Source organism: Cadophora gregata (genome assembly GCF_030347475.1).
Source record: "Cadophora gregata isolate MNR1 chromosome Unknown scaffold_13, whole genome shotgun sequence".
Classification (NCBI taxonomy): Eukaryota; Fungi; Ascomycota; class Leotiomycetes; order Helotiales; family Ploettnerulaceae; genus Cadophora; species Cadophora gregata.
Window position 1 is genome coordinate 119,857 of NW_026695936.1, and position 25,606 is coordinate 145,462.

A 25,606-nucleotide genomic window follows, 5' to 3' on the forward strand; every position below is an offset into this window, starting at 1 on the left:
CAGATTGCCAAGCTTCGCGTGATCGACAACTCTCTTCCGCCACAAAGCTAGAATGGGGAGGTGCCAAGTGTCCGCCCAGAGCCGCGTACACTGGAGAGGAAGGAGTGCGGAGGGCCAAGATGTTTGTCTCCTCATAATAGATCGTGCTCCGGTTATCAGAGGGAAACAATGGGACGATTTGCGGGGTACGGCTGTAATGCCAGGGGGCGGAGATTGATTGCCGCATAATGGAGAGTTTTGCCACCTTTTACCAGAGTGATACCGATAAAGTTGGTGCTTGGCGCAGTTGGCACTGATTGCGATAAAGAAGAGAAAATTTGAGCCATCATCATCGTCGCCCCGGGGAAAATCCGAAGAGAGTTGAAAAGTAAGTCTTTCACGGCTGATTTGACTTGCAGAATCGATGAGAAGACGAGCCAATTGTTTGCCTAGATCAACATCTCTTCATTTGCACTCTCGTCCAGACATTGTATACCGATATCTCCGTCCAACTTCTTCCAAATGTCCCTGTCGATTTGATCCATCAGCATCACTCTGTCGCTCTCGGGCGATTGCGTGATGTCATCACTTTCTTCCAGTGTCTCCATGTCCATGCGGCTCTCTTCAGATGGTATTTCTTTGGGAGCAGTAGCCCAATCCTGTTGCCAGTCGTCTCCCAAAAGCATATCATCTGTCTTGTCCTCGATGGCACGTCGTTCCCAATCTGCATTGTACTGATCATTGTCATCATCGAGCAGTAAATCATCATCCTCGTCATCTCCGAAAAGCATTTCCTCCTCAGACATCCCATTATCTTCATCCATCTTCAAATTGTTTCCATCTTCGACTGCTGCAAACATATCTTCGACATCACTTTTCTCATCTTCGTCTCCCGGTGTTGATCGCCGCCAAAGTCTCCGCCCGGCCGCTTTGTCAAATAGTTTTCTTTGCATCATGCCCCAAAGTCTGGATTGTACCACAGAGGACAGCCTTTGAACTGTTCCAGGCTTCCCAGACTGGCTGCTAGGATCTGGAAGCTGGGACGATTCTAGACTTGAGAGTTGGAAAAGTTTTCGTCGTAAGCTGGGCGTCTGCACGTTTTGTGGCATCGAAACGCATAAAGCATGGCTTATAGTTGGCAGGAATCGAGAATGACCTGCAATTGACTGGACTCAATGTGTTAAAATTTGATGAAGCTCATTTAACTCTAGCAAGACCTACATTCTTGAAGCCGGGACTGAACATGCTAGGCACAAAGGTGGACATCGGTACTTGCGGGAGACTTTTGAGTTGAAAGTCTTGGAACCTTGATAGTCGTTTAGGAACTGCAGCTCCCATCAAAGTACGAAATGCCTCATCCGCAAGCGCAGACGTGAAAGCAAACTTGAGGGAGAACGACTTTCCGTCAAGATTGGGGCGAACAAGAGATGTGTAACTCGAGCAAGTCGAAGAGATGGTAGTGTTTGTCGAAGAAGTAGTTGATATAGAGGAAGATTGTGAAAGAGGCAGTGTCTCGTCATTCGCCATCTGTGAGAAGATCATTTCCTCGTCATGCTCTTCCACATTAGATCGGTCAATGTGCTCAGTTAAGAGCATTTTGCCTTCATTCCAGCCACCTTCGCATGCATCATATCTGTATTGGCCACCCAGAAGCATTCCCTCAAGGTTCTGCATTTGGACGTCGCGGAGCAAGCCTCTCTTCAGTTTTTGTCGATAATTAAAGAGCTGGGTATTCAGCTGACCTAGGTGCACGATCAGTAGAATGTTTAGCGATGTTAAGCTGGGATAGAGAAACCCCAACTAACTTCTCTTGAGGCCTGTGGCAACCATCAACTTCTCTTTTTCTTCCATGCTCGGGTAGAGATTATCCCGATGCGTGCCAACCCAAGCATCCAGGACAATGCGAGCCTTTTCAGAGATCCTTCTACTACTGTTGCCCGATCCAATATCGCCATCGCTTGGAGCAGATACCAATACGGATTCATTACTGCTATTAACTTTAAGGTCAATTATTGGTGGGGGATCGATATGTAAAGGTTGATTATCAGTTGTATGAGGGGACTCGAAACAACTCGCCACTTGTTCCGGAAGGGTTTTGAGAAGCTGTACGGCAAGGTCCAGACTCTGGGAATCTCGCTCATGCGTAGATCTAGGGAGGGTATCCGGCGGCAAATCAAGTAGAATATCATCAGGCGATGCTGGTCTCAAAGCAGAAGGGGCTGGCACGCCATCAATTGCTGCCTCCAGTGTAGGCATGAAATTAAATTGGACCTGTATCCTCTCAAGCTGAGCACATAAGACTCCATTTGGTGGTACCACGTCGATGTTCCCGATCCATTCCGCCAGACCGACTCCAGGTTCAGTTGGCTTTGTGCTGTTGTTCAGAAGGATGGAGAAGTGCGGCATTCGTACGGAAGGGATGTCAGGGGGAGTCTCCAAGGAAGCAGAGAGAAAGAGTTGATTCCATTCCTAGAAATTATGAGTAAAATTAAAAGCAAGCATGACGGGAAACCTACCTTCTTATCTCGGATGAGACAACCCAAGGATTCTAGCAATTCGAAGTAAATACTCCTGTCCAGCGTCTTACCGTCTAGCAACACTTCAATGTCAATTCGGAAGCCTCGCCCTCGAGAGACCCACAACTGTCTCGAGGTAACAGCTTTGATCAATGCATCGTCATCCAAGACAACAAGCCTTTGTGCACCTGTAATATCGACGCCTGACACAACTTCGAGCTTCAAAGCCTGGGAAGTGCTGATCAGACTGAATCTGCCTAGCTCAAGAAGCCTGAAAGACATGGCAGAAACATATCCCAAGCTGTATCATAACAGGGGCTGTCGTTGAGGACTCAAAAGGCCATCTGCATTCAGAGTTGCTTGAAAGACAACGAGGCTGATGACTGACGCCAAGGGAATGCCTGCAAGAGAATATAAGCTTGAATCGTTAGTGTGAATAGCAGTGCATTGAACCCCGAGAGGCTTCTGGTGACTTGGTGTCCAGAGCCCCTTGGCTGAAGGTTGTAATGATGGTGTTGGGGGGAAAAGGAGAGAAGAAGAGGAACGACAGTGGCCAAGAAAGAAGACAAGGCTGGACAGACAAGGTTTAGCTCGGCTGTTTCTGCCGTCCCAGACCGCCGCCACATCCGCTTTCCCGTCTTGTCATTGGGCACTTGGTCAGCTTGCAGGTCCTTGGCGCAACTTTCCTTGACCCTGACCAGACAGACCATGACGCTCGCTCCCGACCAGCCGAGAATAACGGATTAGAAGCAGCCCTCCAAGCCTACACACAACCACACACGACGCTTCTCACCAGCAACCTCCACACTATTCCCATCAGATATTTTCCGTCTCGACCCGCCGGTGACGTCCATCTTGCCTCCCTCACCATGGCATTGAGTAATGTTGGATCTCTCGTGCTCAATCTCCTTATCTTCATCACGACTCTGGTGAACTTCAGCTACGCCCTCACATCCCTCGAACCTCTCCTCCTCCTCGGTCTCTACGCCATATCCAAGATCTTTGTCACTGCTCCCGAAGCTGGCATATTTGCGAAATGCCAACTCGGGCATCTGTACCAGGACGGCTGAATCAAGACGGAGTTCCAGAGAATGGCTACGAATCTCCTGTATCGCTAGAAGATGCACCAGCATTCTTTAGCGATCTCGATACGGATAATGTTGGAGAGAGAAGAAGAGCGGGATATAATGCAAGGGGAGATGTGGCAGATGTAGACACAACAAATTCGGAAGTTGAGACCAGTCCTCAGACCAGTAATGGTTGGAGCAAAGAGAGAGCTACCAATGACCTAGAAGCTGGGAGAGGCGGATCTGCGAAGATTGGATTTCGAGACAGAATTGCATGCTATACTTGGACATGGTTCACCATGAATATGGCTACGGGTATGTCATTCTTCGAGCTTGTGCTCGCAGCTACTGGAATTGCAGGAAGTTCACACCGGTCTCGGGATTGGTTTTGGACTTTGATTTTCTGTTGGCATACTATGAGACAGCCTCTTGCTGACTTTCTTTTCTCTCCAGGCGGAATTGCAAATGTACTAAGTGGAAGTAAGACGATACAATTCTCCAGGAATACACTGTCTGACATTTTTCAGTTCCATATCAAGCCGAATGGTTACGGATCATTGGCGTGATCATATTCCTGTTCAATCTGGTCCTATTTTTGGTGAACTGCATCTTCATTACCATGAAATTCAAATTTCGACCAGGGTCTTTTAGAGCATCATTTATCAGTCCATCTGAATCGCTGTTCATTCCTGCTTCTGTAAGCCCCTTCTCCTGCTTTGTCAGTTCACTGCTAACCACCCCTAGGTTGTTTCGTGAGTGCTTGTATATCACCAATCGAAATCTCAATTCTAACATATTGTAGATTCGGCACCATCCTGATTAATTTCTCTCAATATGGCATTCCATATACTGGTCCATGGTTTCACACCGTGATGCAGGTGCTGTTTTGGGCATATGTCGCAATAAGCGTCATTGCAAGCGCAGGCATATATCTGATCATCTGGTCCACCCAGTTCGTTCATCTTTTTCTTACGTCTGTACTTGCACTAATTTGTGTCAGATCTTTCCCAATTCATATGATGACGCCTATCTGGATTTTCCCTGCCTACCCACTTCTTCTCGTCGCTCCGTTCGCCGCAAACTTAATCGCCGCCCTTCCCGATGCTACTGCAGCAGACCGAATCAATTCCATTGCCATTGCTTTTGGCGCTGTCTGCATTCAGGGTATCGGTTTTCTCGTCAGCTTGATGATATACTCTGCGTTCATTTATCGTCTCATGACACAGAAGCTACCACGGGAGACCACTAGACCTGGAATGGTATGTACTTCACAGCCCCTTGGAGCAATCTCGCTAATACAAACTTTACAGTTTGTCTCCGTAGGTCCATCAGGCTTCACCGTCGCAGGCCTAGTCTTGCTTTGCAATAAGGGTATCTCCAAGATATCACCAAATGTCCACTTCGGAAACGACAACGCCGAGTTTGTTCTTAAGCTCATCTCGCTCCTCGTTGGTATCTGGCTATGGGGATTATGTCTCTGGTTCTTCCTTGTCAGTGTCGGCGCGCACTTCCAGATCGTCAGACCCAATGACAAGCATCAGATACATTTCGACATGACTTGGTAAGTCCCTATACCTTCCTTGTCTACCCTTGAAACTCCTCGCTAATACTCTAACCCAGGTTCTCCTTTGTCTTCCCGAACACCGCCCTCGTGACCGCTACTTTTGCAATAGCCAATTCTCTCGACTCTCGCGCATTGAGGATCTTTGGTACTGTCCTTGCGGTGCTACTGGTTATGATGTGGATTTACGTGTTTGGCATGATGATTCGAGCTATTGCGTTGAAGCGGATATTGTATCCTCAGAAGGTTGATGGTGCGGAGAGGATTAGAAATAGGTGGGCGAGTAAGGTGGAGGAGGTGAAGAAGCAGACTAGTCCCGGTGGTATCCCGTCATAAGACGCACCTATGTTGGAGCAATTCACCTGGTTTTCAACAGAAATTAATCGAAGGCTTAAGGCTATCAAGCAGCCTTGCCAATACTTTCATCGTTCGTGTACCTATCTTGACCTACTTACACCCTTGCTCCTTTATATCAATGTCACTCAGTCTTACGCCCTTATCAACACCATCCTGCCTCCCACTCACGAATACAAGTACATGCTCTCCCCCATTCCCAAATCTCCTCCTCCTTCGCACCCAAATCCACCCTCAGGACCCTTTTTCTAGCTCCAAAAACTCGAAGTTATCACAGAAGGCACTGCAGCACACTCACAGAGACGGGCAAAGTGATTATTATTGTCGAAATCGAAAATTCGACTAATACACTTGCCATTTCTTCCCTCGCGTGTATCAAGGCACACCAGCCGAAGTTCACCACTCCCATCACTTCTCTCAAGACCAAGCAAATTCGCTTCAGACAAGAGGAAAGGCAAAGAAACAAACTAAATCCGATGGCAAGCCTGCCCTGGATCAACACGAAAGCATTCCCTTTCATGAGGACACCTCCATTCATCTCGTTACAGATCAGCCTCAAGCTTAAAGACAACTAGAACCAAAGACTAACCTACATTATCAGGTTAAACGATCTAGGGTCTACATCCCCCCACCCACGGATCCCAACTTTCGCCAGGTGGACATCCTACATCGCGATTACGATTCATCTCTAACATATCGATGAATTGTCAGCTATGTTTCCTTCCTATATAGCATGTCACGGTGTTGCAAAATAGGGAAATGGCGAACATACCACTTGCAACCAACGCATAGTCCGCGCATTCCTTGAAGAGTGTGTCCCAGATATATCCTTTGGGGCAGTCTAGAGCATAGGCGCGCGAACGGGTAGGCAAGCATTCGTCGAGAATTGGGTTCCAAGCCCACCCATCCGGACATCCTGGGTCCTGATAGGCATGCGCATGGCTTGTAGACAAGGCAGGCAAGCATTCATCGAGAATTGGCTTCCAAACCCACCCGTCCGGACAGATTGGGTCATGGATCTTAGCTGTTGAATTTAGTCAGGTAACAATGATCTTATTACAGAAGATAGTGTGGCATGGTTTGAGTGCTTACCAATTGAAGACCTTCCGTTGGGGAAACAACCGCCCATGAACGGGTTCCATTGCCACCCCGGGGGGCAACCTTTTGAAGAGCCACGGACTAGGTCTTCTTCTGGAGAGTGTTAATTCAGATTGATTCAATACTTAGATAATGTTCTCCGATCGGCTACTTACCAATTGAAGACCTGTCGGGAAAGCAGCCTGCGGGCGGAGTCCAATGCCAACCCGGTGGGCACATGGAGCGGGAAGCCTCTCCTAAGATTTCAGCAGATGCCAGTGAGAGTCATCGAGAAGGCTGTATGTGTAGTTCAATGCCATCAGATCAAAGCGTCCTATATTCGAACGTTTTTTTTCCCTGATCGCGTACTCACCAGCTGAAGAACCTTTGATAGGAAGACAGCCGAAAAATGGGTTCCAGCGCATCCCCTCGGGGCACTCTGAACCAAGGTCAAAGACTTCTTCTGTAGAGACGTCTGATTGAGTATTGAACAAGGTGTGTATATGTTCAGAGTATGGAAAAGAGAAATTCCTACCATTGTGGATTCCACTCTCCTCAAGTCTCCATTTGGCGGAATGTTGACGAGGGGCAGCTAGGACGGAGCTGAGCAGGATGGTGAGAGCGGGAACAGAGAGATGCATTTTTGCAATAGATTCAAATGCTTATGGTTATGAAGATTTCGTTCTTGTAATGTCTTTGTGCTGAATTGGCAAGTCTGTAGCATTCCAAAGTTTGTGCATGGGCGGGTGGAAATAGTGCTGTATATGTTTTCGGTCAAGGGCCCCATATCGGCGATTGAGTAAGCTCCGAGGGATGAGACGTAAAAGCGACTGTATTGTCTTTGTATAACACATGGTATTACTCCCCAATGTAGTCCTGGAGATTTGTACTATGGTCTCGGGACGATCTGTAGTACCTCGCTGAGCATGTCAGTGTAAACAAGAAACTGGAGAACAGTCGGCGAGAGGACGATCTGTAACGCAGGATAATGGATAATATGAGTATATTTATGAATATTAATGACGGCATAGAGGTTTTTCGCACCATCGTGCTATGTTTGTTTTGTCTTGATTTATTTTAGTGCAGGGTGATCATAATCAACTTTCCGCATCCATGTAGTCGCGCTTGTTCCCCCATACCTTGATACGTGTCTCATATATTTCCGTCTTCCCGCTGGGTGTACGGAATAATGATTGCATATGTATGAGCCGAGTTTTCTCAGACAGCCGACTTTTGGATGTATTGGTGGGACAGGGTAACCACAGTGAGTCGTTGTTGATGATCTCGATTGCTAAGCGAGCCGCGAGATATACTCCGGGGTCTCATGAGCCGAAACGCAATTAATCTGTAGTACCAATTGGCGATAATATCAAATGAGTAGAATGATCAAGACGGAGTAACATAATGGTGATCATTTGAGAAAGTCTACCACTCAAATATTATTGTCTAAAAGCTTGTATTCCCGAATGACAAGTGATCTACGGCTCCAACAACCCCTTTCTGATGACCAGCTCCGGCTTCTCACCCTTGACGTAGCGAATACTCTCTCGTGTCTGCTCAAGATTCACACTCCCGTATCTGAGTAACTCTACGAACGTCCCCGGTTCCACATCCTTCCCTTGATTCTCCTTCTCATCCCAAAGAACACCAAGCGCTGGTGTCTTCGTCAAGTTCTTCCCATGAGTAATCTTTTGCATACTCGACTTTGTAATAATCCTCCAAGCATTCTTGTACGCCAACTTGTACGCCTCAGAATCGTGATCGGCGTCCGGACCGCACTTTGTAGCAAGTGCATCGAACAACGCCTGGCCCTCGAAGCCAACCACTGTTTCGGCGCCCCAGTCTTCGTCTAGGGCGTCGAAGAGTAGGATTTTCTCTGCTGCATAGTCTCGTCCGTTGAAGCCGTTGGGTTCCTCGAGAGCGCTTAGTCTCATCCATGCCAAGACTTGTGCGATGTATCCGGTGACAAATTGAGGCTCGACTTTGAACTCCCACTTGAAACCTCTAGCTTCGGAGTCTTCGAATTTGATAGTAGCACCGATTGCTGCAAGTGGATGCTGGATGATGTTTGCGGAGCTAGTTTGGCCTTCCCACATGTGGATGAAGATATCATGCCTATTCTGTTCGATAAGATTCCGATCAACCCAGGTGCGTTTGACTTACCAGCGTTTGATGAATGGGTCGCCCTTCCTGCTTGCAACAAAGTGGTTGGCAATGATCGTTCCATACATCAGTGGAGTTGAGACTTGAAATGGCGATGAAGGATCCGCCAGTCTGGAGAAAGTCAGCAGTCGACACCCTACATTGTAAGGGGAGTTCTTACTGGTTCCAGCATATTCTGTCCAGATCTCGGATGAGAATGATGCCAGTGTCCATCCAAACACCTCCATAGAGATACAAGCACACGCCACGAAGAAAATCCGCACTGTGTGGTCCAGTGTACGGCCCATCCATAGTACCCTTCACAAATGTATCGGGGAGCTTGATCTCCGAAGATTCAGCCCACTTCAAAGCATTGTTTGGTGATCCGGGAATATTGTCAAGAACGCGAACGGTCCACGATGGGCCGCACAAGCGAATCCAGTTGAAGATATTCCGCTGACACCATGCTGGCATTGATTGGATGCCCGAATGCCAAAACGTCCAAATATTTTTCTCCGATCCTCCTTCAATAGGGACATATTTGGTCAAGGCCTCGAGTAAGTCTTCGTCCGATCGAGGATCTTTAGACTCGACATATCGAACAAGGCTACAAAATTCCACGGGGACTGCAAACTGTGGAGCAGCCATTATGAAAGTTCGGATATCAGTGAGTTTGGTTGCAAAGGTTGATTGCGGACACTGTTAATATACTTGACTGATACATGGAGGAAGTCATCCAGAGTAAGCACCGAGAACGCCGCGTTGATCCTTTTTCGTTTCTCGCATCTTTGACTCTGCACCTTCATCATCATTTGAGTCAAGATGGGCTCAATGAAGGTATATCCGCCGCGCACTGGGATTTGGGTAGGTACCATAAGCCTGCGCCAACGGGGTGTCAGCTCAGGCGTGCTGTTCAATTGGTCAGAATGCGACACATGGTCACTGATTGGCTAAATTGGCGAGCCAGCGCTACAACTCAGAAGCTGACGAAGACAACCTCATAACCATGCTTGGAGGCCAGCGACAAGAAAGGTGGGAGAAATATCTCTCTTGTCTGATTTAGGAAAGAAGGATTCGACTTCTCTCTGGACCAAGTCCACAAGCGTATTCACACGAGTGCAATGATATGCTCGACATCCTTGGCAATGGAGGCCGCCATCAGTCTCTGGATATGGTTGTTTGCCCCTAGAGAGGCTGCTCCAATCATGGTATAGAAGTGAATGTTCATTCCTTCAGTTCTGAACCAGAGTCTCTCACGTATTGTCTTCTCTATTTCTGGTTTTGGGGACGTTTCACTGTTATTGTCCAGGAAAGGTCGGAGGACAGTGAAGTACAGCGAGTTGCCGATTGGCTGGAAGTAAACCAAGTCTCCTTTGCGTGTATCTTGCGGTACAACTGCCAGACCGCCTGTCGCTACTGTGACAAGTTTCCGTCCCTTCTCTAGATATTCATTCAAGCCGCTGATTCGAAAAGCTTGCTGGGTCAGGAATTGCTGCAAAATGGTGTAGTCTTTCTGGAAGTTTAAAATATCATTCCAACGAAATCTTTGGCGCTCGCAGTACAAGTCCTCAGCATCGTTCCAGAAGATCTTTTGGTTTCTGTCGTCTATTACTTGTCCTGGTTCAGATGGTAAATCAGGGAAAGAAGCATCACCAAAGACTTTCTGCCAAAAAGCGTAGATGTGAATGTATACCTGGGCCCGGCAACGGCTTTGGTCGTTCCGATCCCTAAGGTTCCAAACCCAGCTCAATCTTAAAGCGCAGAGACGTTTGATATATCGTACCAGATACTCGGTGAGAACCTCTTGGTGGGATATTGCAAAACCAACATTCTCAACTTCGCCCACTCTCCATCCTTGATAAACCAGTACTAAGTGCTCAGGTATGAAAAGACTGTGCGGCCTAATACTCGGTACGCTTGAAGGAAAGTCTTTAGGTAAAGGGATCCGAGTCCGCAATAAGGGAGGATGGTGACTGCTACCAAGAGACCAATCTGGAACCCAGGATGGTAGTAGGTCTCGTCGACGAAGAGTGCGGTCAAAGACCTCTGTATGGAACAGTACTCCATTGCTTCTCATTGAATTGATGATGAATGCCGTTGCAGCAGCATATCCCTGGGCAATGGTTTTGTCATAATCAACTTCTGGCACCGGAGTTTGAGAAATTGTTTTCCGTGGAAGATGTAGACCAGAGACTGCAAGATGTCCATATATCATGTCACGAGCATCCGTTACTCCAGACCCACGGCGAGTTAAAAGGATCGACAAAAGGGACTCGGGCTCGGTGTCGCTCAGGAGTCCAACGAGATATCTCAGGCGAGTGTCTCTCATCTGCAGTAGCAATCGAAATTGAGGCATCATATTCACAGGTGATTGAGAGCTCTCTGGTGTCTTCGAGCTAAGTATCAGTCGATGATCTTGGTCCAGCAGTGTACTGCATAGAACATCCCACTTCAGTCTTTGTCGACCACACTGCACCCAGACCTCTTTTGACAGTACAAGCTCTTGATACGTCCAGACACGAGTGAACCAATCTCTCAGGAGAAGTTCGGAGGCTACCATTCTGCGGATTTCCGCCTTCTCTCCAGACAAGACTCGGCTCGATCCACGCCTCCACCAATATTGGAGTACGTCTAACACGAAAGTGCTAGCGCCAGTGGATGGACCCAAATATACCACAGTGGGCTGAGCCAGAGAAAATATGTCGCGCATGTGTTTGATCTGATGGTTTCGCTCCAAATTGTTGGTTTGGTCGATGCATATTGCGTCTGCCCATAAACGAAGAGATTTATGCTCATCTCTCAAATCATTGAGAGCGGCAGCAAGATTGGCTGTGATTCGGAATGGTCGCGAGTTGACATGGATCGTCTGGGCGTTTAATTGGGTTCCCCAAACATACGACAATGCAGTATATTGCTCATAAATATTGTCATGACATTCGGTGATAGAAGTATGGATAAGGCTACAAGAGATAGGGTCACCTGGCTGGCCAGGTTCAAGTAAAAGAAGCCGAATGCTGTCGTCTTCGGCAAGAGGGTCATAACTGAATGTTTTCAGCTTCAACGATTTGTTGAATTTCTGCTGGATGGAGTTCATTATCGAATTTCGATGTCCGTGATCTGTTTCAATCATGGAGGTGACCAACATTACACAAAAGATCAGAATACGATCTGCAAAGATAGCTCGCAGAGCGCTTTGGGTGTTTAAGATGTTCAGGTTTGGGTCAGGTATACTCATCACAGGTTCAGGTTAAAGCAGCAATTGCTCACGTCTGCAGACTAAATCTGTCTGACTACCAATACCAAGTTGGAAAGTATTCTCAGTCAAAATCCTATCGAAGGCGAAAAGTAACCCAATTGAGTAGAGTTAGCGCTGTTGACACCAAAACAAGCTAAGCGAGTCATCAATTGATGATAGATGCAACTATCAGTTTTCACGAGGCAGTAGCATTCTCAACGTTTGGATCAAATACATCATATAGAGCATGCCTCGTAGTAGGACTTGACGTGCCATATGAGGCCCCGAGGGAATTGTAATACACTTTCTTTCGAGAATGTTGCCAATCCGCTTTACTACAACTTGAAGTCTATCTCCAGCCCAGCACTGAAATTCTAGCTCGCCTGAGCACCCGCTTCAAACACATTGATAATTCCATCGCCATTCAAATCATCTGGGTCTCCAGGGCTCGTTGGCGTACCGTTCGGATTGTCTCGGTCGAATGTTTCTTGGAGCTGTGCAATAATGCCGGCGATATCTGCATCATCATCATCATCGTTCGTGGCACTCTTAGCACCGGTAGCGTCCGCAGCCCCCGCTGCATCATCCGTATTGTCATTCGTGACATCTTTGTTATTGTTCTGGGTTGATGCTACTTCTGTCGAGTCTGTAGTCGTAGCTGCGTTGCGGTTGTGAGGTGCCGCTGCGGCGAGAGTGAGGAGGAGAGTGAGGGCTGCGATTGAGAAGCGCATTGCGATTGAACTGGTGTATATCTGGGACAGATAAAAAATTGACGATTTAAGTAGTAGAAGGACAACTACTGCCAGAGTAGTTTGCTTTTGAATAAAGAAAGATGAAAAGCAAGATACAATCATGCAGAACTTCTCATGTTTCTTATAACGAAAAGAAATGGGCCAAGATTTCTAACCCAGTTCGCCTCAAGGCTTGTTGCAGAGTAGCAATAGAACACGAGGTATTTGTTTCGAGGCTTCATGGGTTTCATCCTGTCTCGCTGCGCGACTCGGAAGATTTGGCAGCTGACAGGCTGGGGTACCCCAGATCGACTTGTCTCGTTTCGTTTCAAGAACAATATGTGCACAGATAACTGTATGATTGCCCACGTGAAACCCCATGATCATCACCGAGATGCTGAGCTTTAAAACTCAGGTCTTACGATTACCACGATATGGAAACTGTTGTATTCTAGAACATATTGTTGCCGAGCCTTACTATGTCCAGGAAAATACAGCAGACGATTAGCAATTCTTGAAACAATAGTTGGATTTGATGCTGCTGAATTAGACATGACTAGCTACTTGCCAAGTATACGACAAACTATTATCCATCACGCACACTCTTCGGGGCTTCGTAAATACTCATTTTCCATAGGGTCTCTCCGCTGCTGGAAATCATTCGTTCTTCTCCATATCGGCAAGGTCGTCGGATTTTGGCCAGTAATGAGAGAGGTCTCCGACTGGCAGCTGGACTGTGATGCGCATCTCTGCTGCTATCATGACGACGGTTATATAGTATCCAAGCACTGCAAGTATGAAAAAGATCGCTCCACCAGTCTGCGTCCGTCAGCAACTACCTCTTCCACATCAAGGTACTGTGACAAACCTTCTGTAACCTCAATGCCATATCATACTCTCCAGTGCTGACTTTCCAGTATGCACCCGCGAAAATAAAGCTGCTGATAAATGCGCAGAAGAAAATGAGAGCAAAGACCATGTTCGTCTTGAGTGTGAAGAGGAAAGTCGTGAAGAGCCAGAATCCCCACATCGTCAAGTACAGGGCAATCGCCGCATTGTATCCCACCGAAGCTGCGCCTTCAGCTGCATTCCCGGTTGCGCTGTACGACTCGGCGATTCCCCACGAAGGCGCCTGGAGGACGCCGAACGAGAGCCAGAAGACTGCAAACATGCCCATAACGAGCATGGAGAAGAAATTTCCCATTATCCATTCGAAAATCAGGGCGAGAAGGAGGAGAACGGGACCTGTGAAGAAGAAGATGCCGCTGTGGACGGATGTTAGCGGAACGTTTGCGAGTGGCGATGCACAGAAGCTTACGCAACGCCAGTGAGAGTTGTAGATCCACCCCATCCCATCATAATTGATGCATATGTCAATGATGAAATAACGAAACTAGAGACAGAGTCAACAGAGTAAGATATGTTGTAGGGCGGGCATTATACCCCATAAGGCCAAGTGGAGTCGGATTAGCAAAACGCTTTCTGAAGTCGCCGGTTGATTGGGTTTTAGGGGTAAGATAAAGCTTCACCAAATCAGCTTCTGGTCCATTCTGGTAAAGCAACTAAGAGTAGAATTCTTTGTACTTTTTCGAAAAGTTCTGGAGAGATCGTCATTCCACCGGATGTTTTGATATGGGATAAATTGGACCCAAGGCCAAGACCTTCTGGGTACTGTTGCTCGGAAACATTTTTTATCTCATCCATTTTATGAGTTGTGCCGTTAGAAGACATTTGATTGGGAATCGCCTCAAGTCTCTTTAATGCCAAATGAAGAAGAATCGAGATTGCAGCGTTTAACCGCGCCAAGAGAATCGTTCTTTACCAACAGAAATAAATTACATCCAGGGAAACTTCCTCCATATATGCCTCCATCTCCTCTTATTTTCTCGATCTCGCCAACGTGGGGCCTTACCATGGGAGAGCTTCCAGGAGGGGTCCCCTGTAGCAACCTGTCCAGTTTCCCCGCATAACAACCCCGGTATCGTTAACGCCCTCAATGAACTCAGACGACTCCGCCAGTAACATGCCGCAAATATTCCAAGGAGTACGACGTTGATCCCACCCAAGTCCTTGAAGTGTCGGGGAGGAATCCGCGAATCCAATGAAGACGGCATTCGTAATGTGCGTCTAAGCAGGACATCCTGAACTAAGGAATTGAACTACTGGAATGGCACTAGTGTAAAAAAATTAAGCCTTTGAGCAATATTGCAAATTTGTGAGGTAGGGTGATATGACGGCATCGGAAAGTTCCATGCTTCGGTTGAAATGAGTGCCATGGCTTGAATGGAATCGATTAAAGGGTCATGAGGCCACAAGGCACACACACACCTAAATTGACCCCTGTCAGACCCCTGCTTAAGGCACACACGCTGTTTTATTAAGCGAGAATACCCTTTTAAAACTGGTTTCCTTCTAGAAATATAGTAAATAATAAGATATTAATATTATTATAATATCTGTATAAATATTATTATAAGTCTTTTATAATTCTTATAAAATTAAGTGCTTAAAATTTCGTTATAATTTAACTATAAAATAATTCTTTAAAGTACGTAACTAAGTGGATTTCCTTAAGTCAGCTTACTAAAAGGTTAAAACAGTAGGGCTGCGTTTTAGTATAACTATTTCTTATTTGTGTGTATACCTTATGGCCTCATGACCCTTTAATCGATTCCGATTGAATGATGCTGGGACATTGAGAATGCCGAAAATCGCTAAACTTTGATAAGCGTTCGGCGTAAACAGGAAGTATAGAGCGAGATAGTGCTCGGAAAGTAGCGCGAGCGAAGATGTGAGCTGGCCGAACCACGTGTGGGCGGGCAAACCAGAATGTGACGCTGACTGCATTACCGTGTTTTAAGGTGCAGGTATATGTACTAATAATGTCGCTTGCCGGTCGTCGCTTTTGGTGTTGTACAACAGATGAATACAGTTTAGAGAGGGATGGTGTCAAAGCAATAGGCTCAATGAAATTTACCTTACAGGCCTTTTAGCGAGGGGCTGACGTTCTTGACAAAAGCCGAGGTTTACAGCGTATGTGGATCTTGTTTTGAACCTTTTGTTGAGTTGACGAAAACAACTCAATGGTTTATACCCATGTTTCTCAGATAGCAGATTGTGCATTTACTTTTGCTTAATCCATTCGTCGGAGACCAGAATCCCGAGCTGCAGTTAACAATTCTCGTGATACCAATGAGTAGGATTATTCATTTGACTTCTGTCGGATGCGCAGAAAAGCTGGGATACAGGACCGTTACCGTTAGACATCAAAAGAAAGCAGTAGTGTGGATAATCACGTTTAGTGAGCTTGGGAGAAGAGGGAATATGAGAAAGAAGGTCGTCTTGAATTCGATTAGAGTATCGAGATCATTTATGGTGCTGGCTCTCCGTCACAGAGAAGGCTTCGAGAGGGGAACAAATGGGAATTGTATCTGAGGTCCGCGCAGGACACGGCAGACAAGAAAGAGTCGGGCCACCATGTAGAGTTTGACGCATCTTACCTGTGGTTTGGTCTTATCTACTCCATGTGCAGAAATCTCCGTGTCCGTCGTCGGAACACATCGCGCTAATGTAGGACTAACCTAGGTAAACAATTCTCTTACCCTAGTATAAGATTACTACGAGAAGGTGGGAGATCCCGTGCGAGAGATATATAACATATTCAAGAGCATCAAATTCGCTATGTGGAATCTCGAGGCGGTGGCGAAGGATCTAAATTCGGGGCGTTATTGTAGTAATACTACCTGGAAAGTTTAACGATAGAGTGGAACCAACCAAGACATGATACTCAAGCGAAAAACAACAGCGACACCAGAGCGGAGATGTTCCATTTGGTATTGGCAGGGAGAAATGTTGTTTCATCAGAGCGCACTCGCCTAATCTCAAAATTTACCAGTCCACAGATTTCTCAAAGAAATCGACCGTATTTTTCATCCTCGGCCAGGTTGGCGTCGATCGAACGCCAGTCACGGGTACCCAGTAGCAGCAGAATAACAAAAAAGGTCCGAACAGAGGAGACAGCTCGTCACACCGACATGCCTTCGGAAGTTTCCAGTCTCCAGCTTGCGGCTTGATACTTCATCGCATCATCTCTAGACTTCCTTCTTCTCCACCAGATTTATTGATCGTATCATTATCTCCGGTACTTGGACTTGGACGCACGACCCGGCAAGCTCCAATGGTCTGAGGAAAGTCAGAAGTGCCAACGCTGATGACCGCTGGAGAAAAACAGCCAGGCAGAATCACAGCCCCTTCCCAATCAATGATGCCGTTGATCTTCTTGGACAAGTTATCCAAGATGATGTTGCAGTACAGCAAGTCGGTGTGTACTAATGTGAAATGGTCACATTTGTACCCCTTGACAATATTCTCTCCAATTCGGAACAAGCGCTTGAGAATCTCTAGCTGCTCCACTGTTAGCTTTTTTTCTTCTGAAAAAATCAGTTTGCTGTACCACCAACCAACTTCATCAATGAGGTAGTTGGACACCGTGGCGAAAGGCCCACGGTTTTTGAAGGAGCACCTAAGAAAAAGAGCGCTGGGTTGAGCCACACGTCAACAATAGGTCCAACAGCGAAGAACTCATTATATTTCTTTCCACTATTCAAGTGATATCTCGAGGCTATGAGATTGCTTGAAAAATATATACTTCCAATGAGTTTGAACTTCGGCAGCTTCGTAGGCTTCTCCATCAAGCCTTGGAGTTCTTCATAGAAGCCAGCTTTGGGTATCTCGTCTAGTCCATTTGGAGGGTGACCATCAACAAATGTGGTTATCGCCCAATCATAGCCTAGCTCGTGTTTTCGACTGGAATGATAGGCGATGACTTCAGATACAGGGACTGTGGTCTCTTATCGCAATAGAGTGAGTGTCGCGACTTCGCTGGAGAGCTTGAGGAAGCAATCGCGGGGATTACAGACACGGAACACGTAATTGACTTTTTGGTTGCCACTTGAATATATTTTGAAAACGGTGTGGCTGCGACCTTTGTTCAAGAAAGAGATTACGATGTCGTCCAAGTCAGGGAGGATGCTGAGTGTGATAGCAGCTATGGTGGCAATATTTGGCTTCGTAGGCCAACGATAACTGCTCCGATGCTTAAGGACTTTGTCCGCGAGGAATTTCTGGCAAGGATGTGGATTGGATTCGTTGAAAGGTGAAAGATCCATCTTCAGGGATATGGCTTGCTGAGAAAAGAAGAGGTTTGGGGATGTCACAGAAAATAAAGAACTGTAGGCCACTTGGCCGTAGGCGGGGCTTTTTGGATGCGGCAGGAGGGAGATGACCTGAGTTTCTGTCGGCCAGGGTGCAGTCCGAGATCCTGGTTCCAATATAGTCAAGTCCATCTTTGCCTTGTATTGCACAGTCGATTGTTCTGTTCCTTTCGTGACATCTATCATGTGAAGTGAATGATTGAGGCATCGTGAACTCTGTTAAGGGACATTGAAATTTCTTGGTGTCTGTGGAGGAAGCTCCCATATCATGTTATCATCCCAGGATGTAGATATATGGGCCTGAAATATCTAAAGCGAGACATGTCTGTTCTTGCGACTGTCGTGAGCGACAAAACCGAAACAATGAATGAGACAGCTTTCTTGGAAAATTGCTCCTTGACGTTTCATTTCAATTACAGCTTGTGCCAAACTAGAAGAAGGCAGCTCATACGCTGAGCAGAAACTCGGTTATTGATAAATACCTTATTTCAAGTAAGCTTGAAATGCCAGGCTTACTACGTCTGGCCATATCATCTCACATGGGTAGCTGGCGAGTGAGCTCTTACATTAGCTGGACAAGTTGACAAAAAGCGGCACGTAGAGGTAGAGACATGTTCTGAGGACGACTACAGCGCCGCAACTTAATATTGTAAGGTTTGGCGGTACGGGCTACTTCAAAATCGTGCAACTTGTCAGGCAAAGCTGGGTGGGTAGCTTCACCCGGCTGCGGCTGGGCGATGGTGAGGATGAATCCTTTTGATGACAATAGATGCGACGAGAGATACGACGACAGGGAAGTTGGATGGAACCGTCATCAATTGTATTAAAAGCATGGATGGCCAGGAATAGCATTCCTATTGGCTGCCTTTGTCTTCGGATGATACAACTGGGGCCAGATTAAACGGCAAAAGAAACCTAATCAAATAAAATTGTCAAGGTCATTAAATTCGTAACACACTATCTCTAAGTATCCTGGTATCATATATCCCAATCAAGCCAAACCAAAAGACATTACCATCAAGGCAAGTAGCCATACCCAGTGTCTATCAATTACGCCGAAACCAAACCGTCGTAACCAAAAATACCCTACGCTCTCACGAAACACACGCGGCTCCAACAATAGCATCCAGTGCTGACGACTGCGTTTGGACACTCGCGGTGCCTTTCGGTCCACTCCACACGAGCCCCAACTGATTATCGACTTGGTCGTATGCCCAGATAGAGTCGGCATTCTTCTTCAGGAAATTGATATAGATAGCTCTGGTTGCATCATCCAGAACCATTGCGCGGTTGACCAGAAATTGGATACCACGACCAAAGACACCCTTGAATTGCTCGGTGTCAGAGTTGCAACCGCGGTCACAAGGATCCGTGAGGATGCCATCAGAGTTCGTCAGGTTCCTCATGGCAGCCAGAGCGATTGTGTTCGCCAACTGATTATACTTCGGGTCTCCAGTCGACCACGTGAGTTCAGCCAGGCCAGAGAGAAGGATTCCTTGGTTGTAGGAAAAGACGTAGCTCCCGTCGTTCTGGCATGTGGCGATGTTGAGGCCATTGTTGATTACATTATCGGAGTTGATGAGGCCGGAGCCGATGAACCATTCGTAAGCTTTGACTGCTTCATTAAAGTAGTATCCGCCAGATGGGGTGTTTGGGCGGCGATTGGCGAGTTTTGCGGCTGCGGAGAGGTACAATTCGTTCTCTACGGCGCCGATTTGTGTATGTGCTTTGTCCCACCTGAAGAATAATTAGTATTGCATTTTGCTATGAATAGAGGAGAGCCTACCAAAGCCCACCGCATGGAGTTTGTCCCCATGCATTCTTGGAGTCTTCAAATATTGCAGCGGCTTTGTCGAGGTACTTTTGGTCATTTGTAACATCGTAGACCTGAATCCAGGCAAGCACCCACCATAGCTCGTCATCGTAGAATCCGTTGAGATATCCAGGAAAAGTCTTTTCGGCGACAGCGAAAGTAGTTGTGTATACCTGCTCGGTAATCCCTTTCGCCATGTCTGGGAAGTACTGGTGGAAGTTGGCCAACATTGTGACAACGTTCGCGCTGGGCCACCAAGCTTCTTGCCATAGGCCTGTTGCTGCGTTGTACCAGGTCATCATTTGGTTGATCCCAGCGACGGCGTAGGTGACATATTCTGTTTTTGTTGCTCGGGTATTGAGACGCTCGCTGTTGAGACGACGTTCGCCAATTTGAGCATAATGAGGTTCGGGTAATGACTGAGAAGCTGGAAGAGCATTCGAAAGAGTGAGAGTGGTAGCTGCAGAGAGCAAAACTAAAAGATTGGAAGGTAACATGACCGAGCACGTGATGATATGAAAAACTGCCCAGCAAGCAAAAACAACGGACAAATGAATGAATGTGGTGGTGGGTTGAAAACAGACCTTACGGGCTTTGATCGGCAGACATATCAGACTTTATAAGAGACTGCTCTCCCTGCCCAGCATCAGCGACTACGCCAACGATATGGCATTGTTTGTGGGAAATAATGGTGCTGGAATGGCCGTTTCTGCACTCAGGGGAAGGTAAATCATCCGTCAATATGGAATCATCATTGGTCCAAAATATCCAGATTGTTCAGTTTCGCATTGCTGGAAGATGTACCGCCCGGGAAGCGATGCGCCACCACACGTCAACTGTCACAATCCTTGAGCAGAAACAAGGTTGGCCGCATGAAGTTCATCTCAAGTTGGGCCCTGGGCGGGGCCGGTTTCCTCGTCGGTCTCTGCCGGTTGGGTATGCTGCGTTTCTGGTCCATCAACGACGCATCCTTAATCTGAGATGGTGCCCAAGGGGGGACGACGGTTGATTGATCGACGTTATCCCTGACAAGATCCGCAGCGGCTCACCGGAGTCTCGGTTGTCACCACAAAGATCATAATTGATGATATCTCAAGAATTGGATTCATTCGTTCAGTGCTCAGTGCATAGTAACCCGGGTAATCAGACCAGTTCCTATGAATACTGATAAGGAGCGAGATGTTGTTTGTGATGAGAAGCGTGGTTCCATTTCGAAAAGAAAATATACACTGGCGTTCCACCTATCGGAGCTGCTACCATGCTGCACAGCCCAGATACATGAAACGCGGTACCGAAGAGTGGATGAGCACCTCGTGATGTAGCTTCCTCTTTGGTTCGCAGCTATATTTGACGCATTATGCAAAAGATACAGAGTCATAACCGCGATCTCAGATGATTCTGCCGATATGGATAAGATGATGGCTGTTGATGTTCTCAAGAGATGAAGTGAGGTTGAAATTGAGTCCTTATCGCAGGCCCGCCCTTCTTATCCTTATCGGGACTCGCGTAAATTTTCATTTTCATCGGGTGGAAATTTGGCTTGGTGGATATCTGGGTCATCGGTCATCGTCAAGAAAGAAATCCCACATTTGTTGTCCACAAATTGTCTTGCCTTGACGAGTCTGTACGGAGTCTCTCAATTTGATTGTCACATCTTAGAACCATTCGAAGCAACTCAATTGATATCAGGAGACAGACTTTCTGCGCTTCGAAACTGCCCCTTACTTCGACTTGACTCACCTCAAGGATGACCACAAATGGATTCACCCCGAGGACGGGGCTTACACTGGGGGTCATAGGATGTGGTGAGGGCTTTGGCGATCGCTTAGTTGAATTATTGTGACTAACCTATTCAGGAAACATGGCTGGAGCAATCCTCTCAGGCGTCCTCGACTCCTGTGCCAAGACTCAGGCATTGGGAGAGACCCCTAGGATCTCACGCTTTATCGCAACTGTCAACAGCGAAAGGTCTGCAAGGAGAGTGAAGAGCCAGTTCGCCAAATACTCGGATCGTCTAGAAGTCATACAGGGGGACAATGTGAAAGCAATGAATGAGGCGGACGTCGTACTGCTCGGGTTCAAGCCATACATGATCGATTTGGTCCTCACTGTTGATGGAGTACGAGAAGCCCTGGCTGGAAAGCTAATAATCAGTGTCCTCGCTGGTTCTCCTGTCGAAAAGCTAAACGCTGCCATCTTCTGGGCGGGACCAGAGACTGAAGATGAGAAGCCTTTCTTCATCAAGAGAGCGATGATGAATATGGCTGCCGAATATGGACAGTCGATGACTGTCCTGGAGACCAACCCATTTATCCCAAATGAGTACGAAGATTTGATCGAGTGGATGTTTAGCCAACTCGGAAAGACAGCTCCAGTTGCACCCGAGTTGTATGACGTTGCCGGGGTCATGGCGGGTGCGTCGAGTGCTCTGCTGTCAGTTGCTTTTGATGGAATGCTGGATGGAGCAGTCAGCCAGGGAATGAAGCGAGCAGATGCGAACAAGATTTTGACTCAGTCATTGATCTCATTGGCAACACTGCTGCAGAATGAACACCCTGCAGTTCTGAGAGAGAAGGTCTCGAGTCCGAAAGGGACGACGATTGCGGGGTTACTTAGTCTCGAGGAAGACAGAGCGAGGTATGCGTACAGCAAGGCCATCATTGCCAGCTCGGAGAGGAGTAAGGAGATTGGAAATTAGACAAGAATCATAGACATATATTGCATCTGTTTACTGTTTTCGTATTCACGTTGCTTGATCGAAACACACCGAATTTTTGTCGGTTCTCGTATTAGCTTGTCCATTCCGCTTTCCCATCGCCGGCCAAAAAAAAGCTGAGCTTGGAATCATCAATCAGAAAAGTCCATGACGTTGTATCAAATCAACGTATAAGTTCCGATGAAATATCAGCACGTGGATTGGGATTACTATTTATAGCACTCTGCAGGGTGGGGTTTGCACGCTTGGCAACACTGCACAGCTGAAGCTCGTTGTCAAGAAAGAAACTTATACCAACACCACTGCCCTGCTTCCCGCAGTCGTGCGGATATCCTGGTTTATTCTGGATGGCTTCTCTGGTAATCACTCGAGTCGGTCTCCCCTCGTAGGCCCAGTCCCACAACTGAGATGAGTAGGTGGCACAAGGGCTCATGCGAAACTCCGGACATAGTTCTGGAAGACGGGAACCCAAGATGTCGGAATTGCGACAAAGAGCCTGACTTGGAGAGTTTGATCGAAAAGCAGGAGACTGTGGATAAGTCATGGCACTTGCCGCCAGATGAGGAGGCCGGGGCAATGAATCTCCATTGGCCCCCAAGCGTCACATACTCTGAAGATGGAGAGATCCAAGCCACTTCGCGAGACGAAGCTGAAGCCGACATTACCAGCGAAAAAGTTACTGAGAAGCCTTCCCACGTATACAAAGAACGATTGCGTGGTCATCAATTCCGCTTGCTGTGTCTGACTTCACCAGTTGGCGAAAAACAACCCATCCACGTTACTCTTGAAACATATGACGACGACGATTACCCAGAGTATGAGACTGTCTCTTATGCTTGGGGCGGAGAGGATGGAGATGTCACAAAGTGTCGTCCAGTGTACGTTGGCGAGTATTGGGATGTACTTTTACAGACCAAGAACTGCTGGTCACTGCTCGAGTACATTCGCCCACGGCGAGGGGTCCGCTTGATCTGGATAGATGCACTTTGCATCAACCAAGACGATGCAACAGAGAAAGAAGGGCAAATCGCGAAAATGGGAACAATCTACCATCAGTGTCTCCGAGTTGTGGTATATCTTGGCAGTGATGTCGTCAAGACACCGAGATCCAGTCACCAGTACCCACGCCGTCATCGCCTCTATGAGAGTTTCGGTCCCATCGACTCTTTGGGTGCCAAACTGAAAGAACTACTTGGCCTCCGTTACTTCAGTCGTGTCTGGGTGATACAAGAGCTTCTCCTTGCGCCAAATGCACTCATACCCATCGGGGACATCGAGTTGACTTCAGGGCCTAGGCGTAGCGGTCAGGATTGGTCATGGAGCTCCTCGGATGTTCCTTGGCTTGAATTTCTATGCAACGGATCTTCTCTACAGCAAAAGATTCTGTTCGATGTGTTAGATATAGCCTCGAGGTCCGAGGCATCCGACCCAAGGGACAAGCTCTTTGGCCTTCTTGGACTTGTATCATCTGACATCGGGAAAGATTTTGCACCAGACTACTCGATCTCAACGGTTCACACGCAAATTGGAATCTCGGCTTACGCCATTCTTGAATTGAAGGAGTCCATCATATTCCTGGCTGCAGCGGGAAAGAAATCTTTGCCGTCACATCCGTCTTGGGTACCGAATTGGGAGGGATACCGGCTCCTGGGCGACTTCCGCAAGAACCTCTGTTCCTTCGACCTGCCTGGGATCCCAGGGTTTCCTAGAGTCAAATATCAAGTAGGTCCCTCGTTTAGAAACTTTGGTAGCTCCGCATATGGAGATGCTGTGGGGCTTGTGGATGACGAGAGTCAAGAGCCTACAAAAGGTGTGGGTCCACCTGACAGCAATCGTTGCTATATTCAGTTACACAGAGACCAGGAAGGGGCGATGTATCCCTACTTCGCAAGCCGGGGAGGATATTACATCGGCTGTACCACTTCAGGTATCGATTGGATCTCATGGAACACTGATGAACCGACAATCAACAAAACGTCCGCTTCTTTGACCATAGAACTCGTTCACTTATACACTGTAACGGCCAAGCCTCGAAGAGTTCACCATTTTCGAGTTAATAATCTAGATATTTACACCCTCCAGTTCAGCTCCGCGAATTGTCAGCTCTTTTTAACTACCTCACACATCAGCTTCGACGACGACACGAGCTCAGAACCGTTAGATGTCTTCGCACTTGTGGGCGAAAGTGATCCTCAGATCATTATTTTCTTTATGAGGCGATCGACAGATGCAGATACGTACCGGATTGTTGAGACATGCCCCTGCTATAATCTGACAGTCGCACATCCGTTCGATCCCACGCACCCAGACAACGTTCGTTTGACTACGGCACTGCTCCGAGGAATACACGACCAGTTCGAGGTGACAGATAACCCTCATAGAGACCTTTCGGAGATGGGCAGCCTTGTAGAATCTTCTCATTATGCCTCATTTTTGAGGAGTAAGTTGTCGGGACTAGGAGATCTTCACCTAGGTGATGATATCAGATGCACGCTCTATTCGCAGAGAATTCAGGCAAGACGTTTCCTTGGGGAATTGGGGCGCACGATCCACTTCCATTCGTCAATACGCCCAGTAAACTTTCTGGTCTTGCGTCAGATCTTCCTCCAACCTTTTCAGCGTTTGATGGATATTCTGACACTCATGCAACACCTCATCAATGCCGACCATGGCATGACCGCAAACTTCATGGACGATTACGTGATCTTCATCTACCGAGAACACCCCGAGGCTCGACCAGTCCTCAAAGACAACATGCTCCACATCTCCTCCCCGATATCAGCACGGTCAGTGTTCTTCAATTGTTTCAATCAAAACGACACCCCGTACGTGAACATACCCTGGGAGTGGAGCCTGAATACATGGGACAACACAGAGCCAAGCTCTTGGACCCCTTGTGACATGCAGTTCGACGAGCTTTCCCAGTCCATGGGTCTCCCACTGTCAGCGTTCCGCCTACGAGCTCCTGTCGAACGCATTAAAATGGTTATGAGGAATACGCTGTATTATGCGACTTTGTCCAAGTTGAGTCCTGCGAGGCGACATACGGGAGAAGAGGAGTTGGCTATGCTTGTGAGAGAGCCGAAAGAAGAGGATCGGTATATTTGTATGAACTCGTGGCCGCAAATTGTGATTGATGAGTTCCAGGCAGTGGGGAAGATCAAGAAGGTGGAGATTGTGTAGATGACCGAAAACAGATTGG

At 47.3% G+C, this 25,606-nt stretch overlaps 10 protein-coding genes across 10 annotated transcripts; 3 read left to right on the top strand and 7 right to left on the bottom strand.

Annotated features, from left to right (window-relative positions):
- Positions 1-428: 428 nt before the first annotated feature.
- ONS95_003522 (uncharacterized protein) lies at positions 429-2,777 on the bottom strand (the record flags this gene model as incomplete). Its single annotated transcript, XM_058496837.1, has 4 exons — positions 429-1,145; positions 1,201-1,721; positions 1,785-2,448; positions 2,496-2,777. 4 exons carry the CDS (start codon positions 2,775-2,777, stop codon positions 429-431), a joined length of 2,184 nt encoding a protein of 727 aa, XP_058352779.1.
- A 455-nt stretch (positions 2,778-3,232) lies between these two features.
- ONS95_003523 (uncharacterized protein) lies at positions 3,233-5,621 on the top strand. Its single transcript, XM_058496838.1, has 7 exons — positions 3,233-4,042; positions 4,090-4,259; positions 4,307-4,314; positions 4,365-4,514; positions 4,563-4,821; positions 4,873-5,123; positions 5,183-5,621. The coding sequence occupies exons 1-7, from the start codon at positions 3,532-3,534 to the stop codon at positions 5,457-5,459; spliced, it is 1,626 nt and encodes a 541-aa protein (XP_058352780.1). The 5' UTR covers positions 3,233-3,531; the 3' UTR covers positions 5,460-5,621.
- Positions 5,622-7,953: 2,332 nt separating this feature from the next.
- ONS95_003524 (uncharacterized protein) lies at positions 7,954-9,515 on the bottom strand. Its single transcript, XM_058496839.1, has 3 exons — positions 8,878-9,515; positions 8,718-8,828; positions 7,954-8,669 (listed from the first exon to the last, which is right to left on the bottom strand). The coding sequence occupies exons 1-3, from the start codon at positions 9,342-9,344 to the stop codon at positions 8,033-8,035; spliced, it is 1,215 nt and encodes a 404-aa protein (XP_058352781.1). The 5' UTR covers positions 9,345-9,515; the 3' UTR covers positions 7,954-8,032.
- Positions 9,516-9,728: 213 nt separating this feature from the next.
- ONS95_003525 (uncharacterized protein) lies at positions 9,729-11,790 on the bottom strand (the record flags this gene model as incomplete). The annotated part of the gene is made up of 1 exon (XM_058496840.1): positions 9,729-11,790. One exon carries the CDS (start codon positions 11,788-11,790, stop codon positions 9,805-9,807), a length of 1,986 nt encoding a protein of 661 aa, XP_058352782.1. The 3' UTR covers positions 9,729-9,804.
- Positions 11,791-12,093: 303 nt separating this feature from the next.
- Positions 12,094-12,759, bottom strand: ONS95_003526 (uncharacterized protein). The gene has a single exon (XM_058496841.1). The coding sequence runs from the start codon at positions 12,660-12,662 to the stop codon at positions 12,306-12,308; it is 357 nt and encodes a 118-aa protein (XP_058352783.1). The 5' UTR covers positions 12,663-12,759; the 3' UTR covers positions 12,094-12,305.
- Positions 12,760-13,030: 271 nt separating this feature from the next.
- Positions 13,031-14,879, bottom strand: ONS95_003527 (uncharacterized protein). The gene is made up of 5 exons (XM_058496842.1): positions 14,247-14,879; positions 14,106-14,185; positions 13,981-14,055; positions 13,531-13,927; positions 13,031-13,481 (listed from the first exon to the last, which is right to left on the bottom strand). The coding sequence occupies exons 1-5, from the start codon at positions 14,391-14,393 to the stop codon at positions 13,320-13,322; spliced, it is 861 nt and encodes a 286-aa protein (XP_058352784.1). The 5' UTR covers positions 14,394-14,879; the 3' UTR covers positions 13,031-13,319.
- Positions 14,880-16,739: 1,860 nt separating this feature from the next.
- Positions 16,740-17,830, bottom strand: ONS95_003528 (uncharacterized protein; the record flags this gene model as incomplete). Its single annotated transcript, XM_058496843.1, has 3 exons — positions 16,740-17,062; positions 17,116-17,502; positions 17,578-17,830. The coding sequence occupies 3 exons, from the start codon at positions 17,828-17,830 to the stop codon at positions 16,740-16,742; spliced, it is 963 nt and encodes a 320-aa protein (XP_058352785.1).
- A 969-nt stretch (positions 17,831-18,799) lies between these two features.
- Positions 18,800-21,255, bottom strand: ONS95_003529 (uncharacterized protein). Its single transcript, XM_058496844.1, has 2 exons — positions 19,662-21,255; positions 18,800-19,612 (listed from the first exon to the last, which is right to left on the bottom strand). The coding sequence occupies exons 1-2, from the start codon at positions 20,183-20,185 to the stop codon at positions 18,970-18,972; spliced, it is 1,167 nt and encodes a 388-aa protein (XP_058352786.1). The 5' UTR covers positions 20,186-21,255; the 3' UTR covers positions 18,800-18,969.
- Positions 21,256-22,552, top strand: PRO3 (delta 1-pyrroline-5-carboxylate reductase). Its single transcript, XM_058496845.1, has one exon. It carries the CDS (start codon positions 21,550-21,552, stop codon positions 22,384-22,386), a length of 837 nt encoding a protein of 278 aa, XP_058352787.1. The 5' UTR covers positions 21,256-21,549; the 3' UTR covers positions 22,387-22,552.
- A 260-nt stretch (positions 22,553-22,812) lies between these two features.
- Positions 22,813-25,587, top strand: ONS95_003531 (uncharacterized protein; the record flags this gene model as incomplete). Its single annotated transcript, XM_058496846.1, has 1 exon — positions 22,813-25,587. One exon carries the CDS (start codon positions 22,813-22,815, stop codon positions 25,585-25,587), a length of 2,775 nt encoding a protein of 924 aa, XP_058352788.1.
- Between the last annotated feature and the right edge of the window lie 19 nt (positions 25,588-25,606).

What these genes read in the sequence shown, in the direction of transcription:
- ONS95_003529 (XM_058496844.1), bottom strand. Translation starts at nt 20,185, where the DNA reads ATGTTACCTTCCAATCTTTTAGTTTTGCTCTCTGCAGCTACCACTCTC. An exon ending in ACTCCATGCGGTGGGCTTTG is followed by an intron (nt 19,613 to 19,661) that starts GTAGGCTCTCCT and finishes ATTATTCTTCAG; the next exon opens with GTGGGACAAAGCACATACAC.
- ONS95_003526 (XM_058496841.1), bottom strand. Translation starts at nt 12,662, where the DNA reads ATGCGCTTCTCAATCGCAGCCCTCACTCTCCTCCTCACTCTCGCCGCA.
- ONS95_003524 (XM_058496839.1), bottom strand. Translation starts at nt 9,344, where the DNA reads ATGGCTGCTCCACAGTTTGCAGTCCCCGTGGAATTTTGTAGCCTTGTT. An exon ending in GACAGAATATGCTGGAACCA is followed by an intron (nt 8,829 to 8,877) that starts GTAAGAACTCCC and finishes GACTTTCTCCAG; the next exon opens with ACTGGCGGATCCTTCATCGC. An exon ending in GACCCATTCATCAAACGCTG is followed by an intron (nt 8,670 to 8,717) that starts GTAAGTCAAACG and finishes CGAACAGAATAG; the next exon opens with GCATGATATCTTCATCCACA.
- ONS95_003527 (XM_058496842.1), bottom strand. Translation starts at nt 14,393, where the DNA reads ATGTCTTCTAACGGCACAACTCATAAAATGGATGAGATAAAAAATGTT. An exon ending in ACAACTCTCACTGGCGTTGC is followed by an intron (nt 13,928 to 13,980) that starts GTAAGCTTCTGT and finishes ATCCGTCCACAG; the next exon opens with CGGCATCTTCTTCTTCACAG. An exon ending in TGGCATTGAGGTTACAGAAG is followed by an intron (nt 13,482 to 13,530) that starts GTTTGTCACAGT and finishes TGACGGACGCAG; the next exon opens with ACTGGTGGAGCGATCTTTTT.
- PRO3 (XM_058496845.1), top strand. Translation starts at nt 21,550, where the DNA reads ATGGCTGGAGCAATCCTCTCAGGCGTCCTCGACTCCTGTGCCAAGACT.
- ONS95_003523 (XM_058496838.1), top strand. Translation starts at nt 3,532, where the DNA reads ATGCCAACTCGGGCATCTGTACCAGGACGGCTGAATCAAGACGGAGTT. An exon ending in TGCAAATGTACTAAGTGGAA is followed by an intron (nt 4,043 to 4,089) that starts GTAAGACGATAC and finishes GACATTTTTCAG; the next exon opens with TTCCATATCAAGCCGAATGG. An exon ending in ATACATTTCGACATGACTTG is followed by an intron (nt 5,124 to 5,182) that starts GTAAGTCCCTAT and finishes ACTCTAACCCAG; the next exon opens with GTTCTCCTTTGTCTTCCCGA.